The sequence below is a fragment of the Leptodactylus fuscus genome, chromosome 3 (assembly GCF_031893055.1).
Source record: "Leptodactylus fuscus isolate aLepFus1 chromosome 3, aLepFus1.hap2, whole genome shotgun sequence".
Classification (NCBI taxonomy): Eukaryota; Metazoa; Chordata; class Amphibia; order Anura; family Leptodactylidae; genus Leptodactylus; species Leptodactylus fuscus.
In genome coordinates, this window is record NC_134267.1 from 241,846,419 (window position 1) to 241,858,504 (window position 12,086).

Sequence of the window (12,086 nt, forward strand, 5' to 3'; positions counted from 1 at the left end):
GGGACTTCATGCACCTGGGGTCACTGCTGAGGCCTGTGATTACGTCTTAGTGGTCATTTGGGCACACTGAACGTCATGATGTCATAAAGCACAGTGTACCCATGTGACCATTTTGGCCCAATCAGTGGTGACTTTGGACACATGACGCTACAAGGAGATCTCCAGATACTGCGAGGATGTCCAATAGAAGTGAGGGAAGGTAAGTATAATTTTTTTTTTTTAACACCTCTCTTGGATCTCCATCTATTACATTCTGGGATATGAAGAGACCCCAGATTATTAAAATGTTACCGCAATGTATGTTGCAGCGGCCATTTTAGTTCATCCAAAACAAATCGCCACTGCGCTACTAAACGTTGCCCCATCACCGTAAGTGATCTGTAAGAAAATAATTGTGTTTCTTCTGTATAAGGACCTCCCTTTGTCCTCCATGGATCAGGTTGTCTGTCTCTGGGGCTTCTATTGCACTAGTTCCTGGTGAATGGTTGTCTATAGAGATGGATGAACCGATTCGTTCTTAGCGGTTTCGACCCAAATATTCCAAATTGTTCCTGACAGTCCTTACTATACTCTGGGGTCAGACGCCTCAGTAACTATAGCTAATATACAGTATCAGCTTCAAGGGACATCAATGACATCCAAGGAAGGCGGCCACTGCAATAGTAAGAAAATGGCAGCACTCACTAGGTCCCAAAAATCTAAGTGTCTTTATCCCAAGTGGAGATGTTTCCGTCTCATCTGGCGCTGGAGAAAGGTTCCAATTGGTATTGAAATGTCGCCACTTGGAGTAAAGACACTTAGATGTTATTGGACCAGTGGAGCGCTGCCAGGTTTTGTCTTTGATATATATCATTTAGGGAACGAGAACGATGATAAGTTGATCCGGGGTTGTATACGGATTACCAGATTGGAGTTGGGAAGGAACCAAAGAAGCTAAGACGGTCTGATAACCCAAAGAGGTGTTTGGTTACGAAAGAAAAAAAAGTGGCCCAGTCTAGAACTGGTTACATTGTATCACACAAAACAAAACACAGAATAGAGGGGCAACATAGTGGCTCAGTGGTTAGCAGTGCAACCTTGCAGCGCTGGAGTCCTGGATTCAAATCCCGCCAGGAACAACATCTGCAAGGAGTTTGTATGTTCTCCCCGTGTTTGTGTGGATTTCCTCCCAGTCTACAAAGACATACTGATAGGGAAATAAACTTACATTGTGATCCCGATATATATATCCCTATAGGGGGCTCACAATCTACAGAATAGTAAAAGATATGAATTATCATTATTATATTACAGATACATCAAATCTTCAGAGACTATATATTACCCATCTATATCACATCCCTATATTACATCCATATATTACCAAAGAAGCCGCCCCATACTGAACCCAATATAGGTCTAACCGTATACATCACCCCAAACATGTAACCCGTACACCCCACAATAACATACAGATAGATACAATGTAACAATAAGACAAGGTAGAAGAGACCAATGAGGTGAGAGCCGCCACCCCAACAAGTCCTATAAGTACATTTATAACGGACGGGTTCGGGATTTGGTCCCTTCCTATTACATTGTATCACTGTATATATTATATACCTTATGTTACATTGTATCACTGTATATATTATATACCTTATGTTACATTGTATCACTGTATATATTATATACCTTATGTTACATTGTATCACTGTATATATTATATACCTTATGTTACATTGTATCACTGTATATATTATATACCTTATGTTACATTGTATCACTGTATATATTATATACCTTATGTTACATTGTATCACTGTATATATTATATACCTTATGTTACATTGTATCACTGTATATATTATATACCTTATGTTACATTGTATCACTGTATATATTATATACCTTATGTTACATTGTATCACTGTATATATATTATATTAATCACTTTGGGGTAGGGAACAGGGAAAAAGTATTCAGCCACCAGCAGCAATAACCAAATTCAGATCAAAATGATGACCATTCCACTTAACTTTCCTTGAAATGCCGGGTATCACACGGAACTGACTCCTTCGGCTTGGAGCTGTAAGTATGCAGATCGTTCGAGAAATAGAACCAGCGTAGCCCCGTTAGGAAAGGTAAAACTCTTCTTTATTTAATCCATGAAAAAATGTAAAACACGCATGTGAAAATATAGAAACTGCGCCAGACTGACGCGTTTCGGATAATGGTATCCTTTCTCAAAGTCTGGTCTGAGAAAAGAGACTCACACAATCTCCTATGTAGGGCCACAATCTCAACGTCATAATTGACAAGTGATTACAGGTGTCCGATCTTATAACGGCTCTACACAGGGAACAATACATCATGAATACAAAACAAACACATAAAAACACAAAACAAAGTTTATAGTAACAAAATTGTACAAATAAAAGCATGATAAAAAACTTAAAGTGAAGGAATAACAAGGATAGTCTATGTTCTATTAGTTTTCTTACCTGTCAAAGAAAAAGACTCGGCAAGACGTACTGGCTGGCTCCAATAAGCTGCTGCCAGTACTATCATATAATTTTCTATCCTAATTTGCCCACACTAAAGATGAACATTGCAGACGTAAATGACCAAACTGCGCGTGCGCAGAAAACCGAAACATACGCTCATATACCAAATGGTTGTGTGCCAATACTAGCACTCCAAATCTCCATACAAGTTTGCCCTCACTAAAGATGAACATCACAGACATAGATGACTTAATTGCGCATGCGTAAAATACACTGGAGCGTGCATTCAAAACTTGGTGGCTATAATACAAAATGTATCACACGTAACTCTTTACTAACCATAGACCAGCCTCAAAATGCTAGGTAAGTATTAAACTGCCATGAAGAGAAAATATGCTAACCTATGGAAATTGATATTAAATATTGTATCTATAAATGTTTGAATGCAAATCTACTCTAATTATGAGCTAATGTTCTTTATTAAGAGCCAATACCTATTCTGACAAGATGGAAAACTATATAGACTTGGGAGAAAAAAACTCCAATATTGGACAAAAATCAGACATGATAGATATATGAAACGTCATTGCGTTGATTCATTCCATCTGGAAATCGTGTACCTATTTTCAAGATCCAGAAAACTTCACGTATCCTCACCAATCTTTCCCAGTCACCCCCCCCAACAGGGCGTTTAACCCTTTCTATTCCTTTGAATGTAAACGGATGGACATGCCCATTGTGTTTATGATCAAAATGTCTCGAGACCCCCGTGCTCCTGAAATTATCATCCCTACCTATACTTGAGATGTGCTCTGCTATACGCACCTTTAAGGCTCTAATAGTACTACCTATATAATGTACCCCACAGTCCGTGCAGGTGATTAAATAAATCACATGATCACTACTACAGTCTATATGATCCCTGATAGTGAACTGTGTAGTACCATCTGTAGTCCTGAAGAAAGTAGAAACGTCAGCAAACCTACAGACCCCACACCTACAATTGCCACATCTGTAGAAACCTAAAGAGCGGAGCCAAGTGGTATTATTGCTCGTATCAGTGAATAGGCTCGGGGAGATAAAATTACCAAGGGTTTTGCCCCTTCTAGATGAAAAATTACATCCTGTCGATAAGATCTGTTTGAGAATGGGGTCCTGTTTTAACAGAGGAATATTTTCTTTTATGATTTTAATTATCCTGGGATATTCCATACTGTATCTAGTGGTAAAATTAACCCCCAAACCCCTATTCTCTGACGTAGAACTGCCGGATTTAAACAACAGATCTTGCCTGTCCGTATTCATGGCTATCTTGCGTGCCCGTTCAATTGTCCACTTGGGGTACCCTCGTTGCTTTAATCTGGTGCTAGTAATCTGTACTTCTTTACAGAATGCCTCTTGTGTAGAACAGTTACTTTTAACTCTCAAAAATTCTCCAACTGGCAATGCTTTTTTAGTGCTATTTGGATGTAAGCTGGAGGCATGCAGAAGCGTATTACCCGCCTCCGGCTTGCGGTAATTCTCAACATGGATTTTACCCGTATCCTGATCACCTGTTAGTCTAACATCTAAAAAATGTATACTTATACTGTCCACATTAAAAGTGAATTTTAAGTTATAGGGATTCCCATTGATGTAATTAATAAAATCTATGATGTTCTCTTTGTCTCCCTTCCAAACTAACAGTCCGTCATCTATATATCGGCCATACCATTGGATATGGCCTCTATATGGATTATGATCACAGTATAAGTATTTTTCTTCCCACCACGCCATCACGATGTTAGCCAGCGAGGGGGAGAAACACGCACCCATGGGTGCTCCTCTGGTTTGCAGGAAGAACTGGCCATTGAACATAAAAAAGTTATGATGTAACAGATAATCAGTAATTTGTATGACATACTCATTGAAGTCCGGTTCAAAACTGGCATATGTGTACAAATAATACGACAAGGCATCAAGTGCCACATTGTGTGGTATTGAAGAGTACAGAGCTGTGACATCACAGCTCACCCAACTATATTCCCCCCTCCACTGAAACCCATCAAAGATTTTTAGTATTTCTTTGGTATCCTTGATGTAACTGGGGGTGCGGAGGACCAAGGGCTGAAGCACCTGGTCCACCCAATGACAAATATGTTCATTTAATGACCCTATACCCGAAATGATGGGTCTCAGTGGAGGGGGGAACCCTTCTTTATGCACTTTTGGTAACCCATGAAATATGGGCATGATCGGGTGTTGTACCAAAAGATAACTAGCCTCCTTTTCAGAAAAAAAGCCCATATTGACTCCCTCAGATATCAATATTTTGAATTTATCTGAAAACACCAAAGTGGGATCCATTTTCAAAATTCTGTATGTTTCTGAATCATCAAGAATAATGTGCGCTGCTTGTATATAATCTTTCGTATTCATTACTACTACTCTCCCTCCTTTATCCGACATTTTAACTGTAATTTCTTTGTTTTTTTGTAACCAAGATAAACATTCCCTCTCTTCCTGACTCAAATTATCCTCCTCAACAACAGCAGAACTCTGTTTATTGTACAATTCCACTAATTCATTTTCAACTATTGACTGAAAACTGTCTAATACCGGTATTCTGGATTTGAGTGGATAATACAGAGGATTTTTTACTCGCACTGACACATCCACTTCACGATTGACAGTTTCATTATTTAAGCCCTGCAAATCCATCAGACAACATTGCTCCTGAAATGAAAGGCCAATATAATCATTATTATCGTAGTTGACTTCACGATGTTGTAGTTTGGTTATTGAGTCGGTGCCCCAAAAATGCCTTTTTAGGGTAAGTAGTCGTACAAATTTATTTATGTCAAGTAAGGTGTCAAAAAAATTTAAATGTTCACTGGGTACGAAATTGAGTCCTTTAGACAACAACTTCAAGTGAGTCTCTTTTCTCAGACCAGACTTTGAGAAAGGATACCATTATCCGAAACGCGTCAGTCTGGCGCAGTTTCTATATTTTCACATGCGTGTTTTACATTTTTTCATGGATTAAATAAAGAAGAGTTTTACCTTTCCTAACGGGGCTACGCTGGTTCTATTTCTCGAACGATCTGCATATATATTATATACCTTATGTTACATTGTATCACTGTATATATTATATACCTTATGTTACATTGTATCACTGTATATATTATATACCTTATGTTACATTGTATCACTGTATATATTATATACCTTATGTTACATTGTATCACTGTATATATTATATACCTTATGTTACATTGTATCACTGTATATATTATATACCTTATGTTACATTGTATCACTGTATATATTATATACCTTATGTTACATTGTATCACTGTATATATTATATACCTTATGTTACATTGTATCACTGTATATATTATATACCTTATGTTACATTGTATCACTGTATATATTATATGCCTTATGTTACATTGTATCACTGTATATATTATATGCCTTATGTTACATTGTATCACTGTATATATTATATACCTTATGTTACATTGTATCACTGTATATATTATATGCCTTATGTTACATTGTATCACTGTATATATTATATACCTTATATTACATTGTATCACTGTATATATTATATACCTTATATTACATTGTATCACTGTATATATTATATACCTTCTGTATGAGTTGTGCGGGCTGTTACACGGTTCTGTATACAGTTGGGTTCGGGGTACGGATACTTCTATAGGTAATATCATTACTCACTGATCTTTTTGGTCTTCTTATAGGATATACTGGTGATATTACGATGATTTGTATATTATTTCCCTGTATTACACTTTATTCTGTTGTTTCTATTGTGGGGGAGATAGGCTCAGCGGTAGCAGCAGCGGACCCAGACAGTCAGAGACAGACACCAAAATCAGTTTGAACAGGGTTTTAGCCCTGTGTGTTTATTTTGCAAAAAAGGTTTAAAGGTGTTGGCAAACAAAATAAACAGGCCTTTACTTCAGGCAAAAACAGAAACATAAATACCTGCCCGGCTAGGCGACTAACTACACAGAAGCAATCTGTCTATACGTGTGGCTTGCTTCAACCACACGGACAAAACAAAGCAACAAAAATTACAAGCTGTGGAGCAGCCACTGGTCTCACCAGTTCTCAGTTAGGATGGACAGGACCTGGCTCCACCACTCTCCCCCAGGAACTGCCCAGGACTGAAGTCTTGCGAGGCTTTATAGGCCTGTGATTAGGCCTAACTGTCCCCACCTGTACACGCAAGCTCCTTCCTGCAGTGGGATGAGAAGAGGTTAATACTGACAGATGCCTTACTACAGCTATAGGAAGCCCTCACTCACCAGACATAGGAGAGGACTCTGGGGGAGATATAGCGTCCTTCCAGGACTTTACCTGTCACTTTCTTACACTATAGACAGAACTATAACAATGATCTGTAGCCCAGACAATGACTCTGGTGTACGAGTTACCATTTATCTCTATATGTGAGTATTATGGGATGTGTGAGGGATATATTACATCGGCCTATATTCTCTATATGTGACCAGTGATGTCTCTATATACCTGTAATGTATTGCTGGTCGGCTTATTAGTGACTCCCCTGGACATTATTACCTAATATAGGGATTTATATATTGGGCTCCTCCTCACATTGACTCTCTTGTGCTTGTAGATTGTACGTTACAATAGTAATATGTGATTTTGTTTGTACATAAACCCTATAAAGTGATACAAGGAAGCCCCGGGATTAGTTCTTACTCCTTAGTGATCAGTGGGACGTGACATCTTCTTACGTCTTCCTGCCGACCGGTCACATTGCAGATTTCTCCAACTTTCAGGTATGAATGTGACTGGTAGGGGTGAGCAAAAAAAAAACCCTTCTATCTGCACCAAAATCAGTGGAGGGGCATCTAGTAAAGAATGCAAAGAGGTGGAGGCAGAGAAAGGTGCCCTTTAAGTGAACCACGTGGCGCTATAGACCCTAAAGTTCTCCGTATCCACTGCCCTAAGATCCGTGTAAGGCCTCGTTCACATCCGCGTTGGTATTCTGTTCAGGGAGTCCACATGAGGATCCCCCCGGATGGAATACCGAACGCAACGGCAAGCGGTGTGCCAGTGAAAGCACATGGACCCCATAGAATATAATGGGGTCTGTGTGTTTGCCACCAGATCTCTGCAGGGATCATGCAGACAGGAGAATGCCATGATTACGGGGCTCACGCCCTGAAACGAGTAGGCAACTGCTACACCATGTAGGTCAGTCTATTGTTACATCATGTTGTGAAATTGTCTTCACTTCCGTTGCCGGTATGTAGAATTTTTATGGACATGCATCTGTAATTAAAAGTGAAGTTTTATATTGGAGGTCTCAGGGCTGGGTTTTTACTATTTTGGAATCATACAGACAGGTAAGCAGTTCACAATCTACTTTCCTGTCCACACGATTTGTGCAGGCAGCACACGGCAAGCACACGGACCCATTATAGTCTATAGGGTCACAGCACTTGTAGTTGTGTTTGGTATTCCATTTGGGGGGGTCCCCCATGGGCAGATGTGAATGAAGGGTAAGACTGGTCAAAGACGAAGCAGTAACAGGACAGTCTCTCTTTATGAACCTCTCCAGCCTGTTCCTATCACTCCAGTCCCCCCCCCCCATATAATGTCCATGAAGATAAATGCACTAGGTGCTCTCTGATAGAAAATCTGCAAATATTAAAGTACAAGCCAAGGTTCAGTGTTTTATGTTCCATGATCACATGTTGCTTCCGATCCCCCTGGAATAGGGTGATATATCACAGTGTGTAGGGGGATATAATTGTGTATATAGTCATCTGAAGAGGCTGCCATAGTCTATATTATACTATATTACAGGCTTTCCAGCAATCTCCATGTCAGGGGCTCCAGAGACCACCAGAGCTTGCCCTTGTAATGGAGGTATGAAGGGAGGCGACGCCTGGTATCACTCCTCCGGGCAATGGGATTTGGTTTTCAGGTTGCAAACAAATGGTCTCTGAATGTGATAACTATGGGACCTGCAGGATCGTGACGCTCCCTATGACATACTGATGAGGGAGAGGTCAGATCATCACAATTCTCTGATCCTCAGTGGGGGGCAATAGTTCAGTATCAGAGATAGGGGAGGGGGGCAGCTGCATAGAGACCCTAGAGAACAGAGGGAGGTCTGGATTGTAGCCTGCAGACAAAAGCAAGGAACTACTCCGCTTGGATGATCGGTCATATTAATGAGCTATTATTATTGTATGTATGTGGGATGGGTCAGTTGTTGTTATTGGGGGTGTTGTGGACATACAAGCAAATGTAACTGTGAATTACACCAGACACCAAAAGCCCATTGATAAAATTATTGATGGTGAAAATTCCTCCGACAATGACGTCTCCATCCTGAAAATACTCACAATCCTCCACAGAGGTACCAGGGGCAGATCACAGGCTGGTGGTGGATCCTGGGATCTACAATGTGTCACATACAGAGTCAGGAGCAGTCACGTCCCTGTCCTGGTGTACGGTGAGAGTAGTGGTCTGTGCACGATGAGCCCGCACATGACTGAGCCCCCCAGTACCTGAACAAATATAACTTATCTGGATACTACATTGGGACACCGACTGGAGCTTGACCCTTGTATTGGTGTTTGTTGTGTTCTGTTTTTGGTTTTTTTCCCATATAGACACATGTTGCATCGTTTCAAAAAATCCAGTGACCCTAAGCCAGGTATCCGATATGTTTCTTTCCCTATCCTGAGAAAGGCGGCGAGATACAATATCTCCCAGAGTTTGTCCTCTCTTTGCAACAAATTGTACCCCATTTTTGAGAATTTCATTTGTGATGGGGTCTTGCTATAGTATAGGAATATTTTGTTTGAATATAGATGTTATTTTATTAAACTGTCTGCTATATGATGATGAGAACACCGACCTATTTTCACTATTAAAAGAATTTCGATTGTTTTTGCTATTTGCTTCTTGCAACAATGATTCGCGTGTTTTCTTGTTGACTATATGTTTTGCCCTGTTCAGTGACCATACCGGGTAACCCCTATTTTATAATCCGCCCAAGGTAATCTCTTATTAATTATTGTAAATCTCCTCCGTAGAGCAAGTCCTCCGGGTTCTGGTTAGTTCTCCTACTGGGATAGAGCGGAGAGTGTGATCTGGATGACGACTACTGGCCAATAATAATGTGTTTCCGGCCATATTTTTTCTATAAACACTCGTGTCAATTTTTCCCAAGCCCACATTACCCACCAACATGACATCCAAAAATGAAATAGTATGTACATGACATGAATAGGTAAACACTAGAGATGAGCGAACACTAAAATGTTCGAGGTTCGAAATTCGATTCGAACAGCCGCTCAATGTTCATGTGTTCGAACGGGTTTCGAACCCCATTATAGTCTATGGGGAACAGATACTCGTTAAGGGGGAAACCCAAATCCGTGTCTGGAGGGTCACCAAGTCCACTATGACACCCCAGGAAATGATGCCAACACCTCTGGAATGACACTGGCACAGCAGGGGAAGCATGTCTGGGGGCATCTAACACACCAAAGACCCTCTATTACCCCAACATCACAGCCTAACAACTACACACTTTACACACTCAATACCACCTCTCTGACAGTAGGAAAACACCTTGAAACATGTGTATTTGACACTTGCAGTGAGGAGAGCTTGTCACCAGCAGTGAATTTGGCCCTTGTAGTAAGTTGAGGTTGGCACCAACATTTGTTTTGAAAATCAGGGTGGATTGAGCCTCTAACCAGCAGAGTTTGGACAAATTCATGATGGAGGGAGCCTCTAAAAACCCCAGTTTGGGCAAATTCATGGTGGAAGGAGCCTCTAACCAGCCCAGTTTGGACCAATTCATGGTGGAGGGAGCCTCTAAAAACCCCAGTTTGGACCAATTCATGGTGGAGGGAGCCTCTAACCAGCCCAGTTTGGACCAATTCATGGTGGAGGGAGCCTCTAACCAGCCCAGTTTGGACCAATTCATGGTGGAGGGAGCCTCTAACCAGCCCAGTTTGGGCAAATTCATGGTGGAGGGAGCCTCTAAAAACCCCAGTTTGGACCAATTCATGGTGAAGGGAGCCTCTAAAAACCCCAGTTTGGACCAATTCATGGTGGAGGGAGCCTCTAAAACCCCAGTTTGGACCAATTCATGATGGAGGGAGCCTCTAAACAGCCCAGTTTGGGCAAATTCATGGTGGAGGGAGCCTCTAACCAGCCCAGTTTGGACCAATTGATGGTGGAGGGAGCCTCTAACCAGCCCAGTTTGGACCAATTAATGGTGGAGGGAGCCTCTAAACAGCCAAGTTTTGGGAAATTCATGGTGGAGGGAGCCTCTAAAAACCCCAGTTTGGACCAATTCATGGTGGAGGGAGCCTCTAAACAGCCCAGTTTGGGCAAAATCATGGTGGAGGGAGCCTCTAACCAGCCCAGTTTGGACCAATTCATGGTGGAGGGAGCCTCTAACCAGCCCAGTGTGGACCAATTCATGGTGAAGGGAGCCTCTAACCAGCCCAGTTTGGACCAATTCATGGTGGAGGGAGCCTCTAACCAGCCCAGTTTGGACCAATTCATGGTGGAGGGAGCCTCTAACCAGCAGAGTTTGTGGAAATAAGGGTGGTGGGAGCCTCTAACCAGCAGAGTTGTGGGAAAGCAGGGTGGAGGGAGCCTCTAACCAGCAGAGTTGGTGGAAATCAGGGTGGAGGGAGCCTCTAACCAGCAGAGTTGTGGGAAAGCAGGGTGGAGCGAGCCTCTAACCAGCAGAGTTGGTGGAAATCAGGGTGGAGGGAGCCTCTAACCAGCAGAGTTGGGGGAAATCAGGGTGGAGGGAGCCTAGTATTAGCAGAATTGTGCAACGCTTATGGTGGATGAGTATGAGGATGCGCAGGAATTGGAGAGGTTGAGTACAGACATGGAGTTTCATGTTGGGGTGCTTTACACAGGTGGGCACAAAAATGAAGGCTCTATCCAGTGGTGGTTCATTTTTATCAAAGTGAGCCGGTCGGCACTCTCAGCTGACAGACGGGTGCGCTTGTCAGTGATGATGCCACCGGCTGCACTGAACACCCTCTCAGATAGGACGCTGGCGGCAGGACAGGACAGCACCTCCAAGGCATATAGGGCAAGTTCAAGCCACAGGTCCAACTTCGACACCCAATACGTGTAGGGCGCAGAGGGGTCGGAGAGGACAGGGCTGTGGTCGGAAAGCTATTCCTGCAACATGCGCCTATACTTCTCACGCCTGGTGACACTAGGACCCTCCGTGGCGGCACTTTGGTGAGGGGGTGCCATCAAGGTGTCCCAGACCTTAGACAGTGTGCCCCTCGTTTGTGTGGACCGGTGAGAACTTGGTCGCCTACTGGAGGAACTGCCCTCCCTGCCGCCAACGTCACATGCTGGAAACATCTCCATCATATTCTGCACCAATTGCTTGTGGCAAGCATTGATGCGATTGGCCCTCCCCTCTACCGGAATAAAAGAGGAGATGTTGTTTTTATACCGGGGGTCAAGGATAGCAAAGATCCAGTACTGGTTGTCCTCCATGATTTTGACAATACGCTTGGCGGTTGTAAAGAACCCCAACGTGAA

At 42.2% G+C, this 12,086-nt stretch overlaps 1 protein-coding gene across 1 annotated transcript in view; it reads left to right on the forward strand.

Annotated features, from left to right (window-relative positions):
* The first annotated feature begins 141 nt into the window (after positions 1-141).
* The window catches only part of LOC142198678 (vomeronasal type-2 receptor 26-like), a 96,279-nt gene continuing 84,334 nt past the window's right edge, over positions 142-12,086 (forward strand). The window contains exons 1-2 of the mRNA XM_075269706.1: positions 142-199; positions 309-369. Of these exons, the coding sequence (XP_075125807.1) occupies positions 142-199; positions 309-369 (119 nt within the window). The remainder of the gene's footprint in view (positions 200-308; positions 370-12,086) is intronic.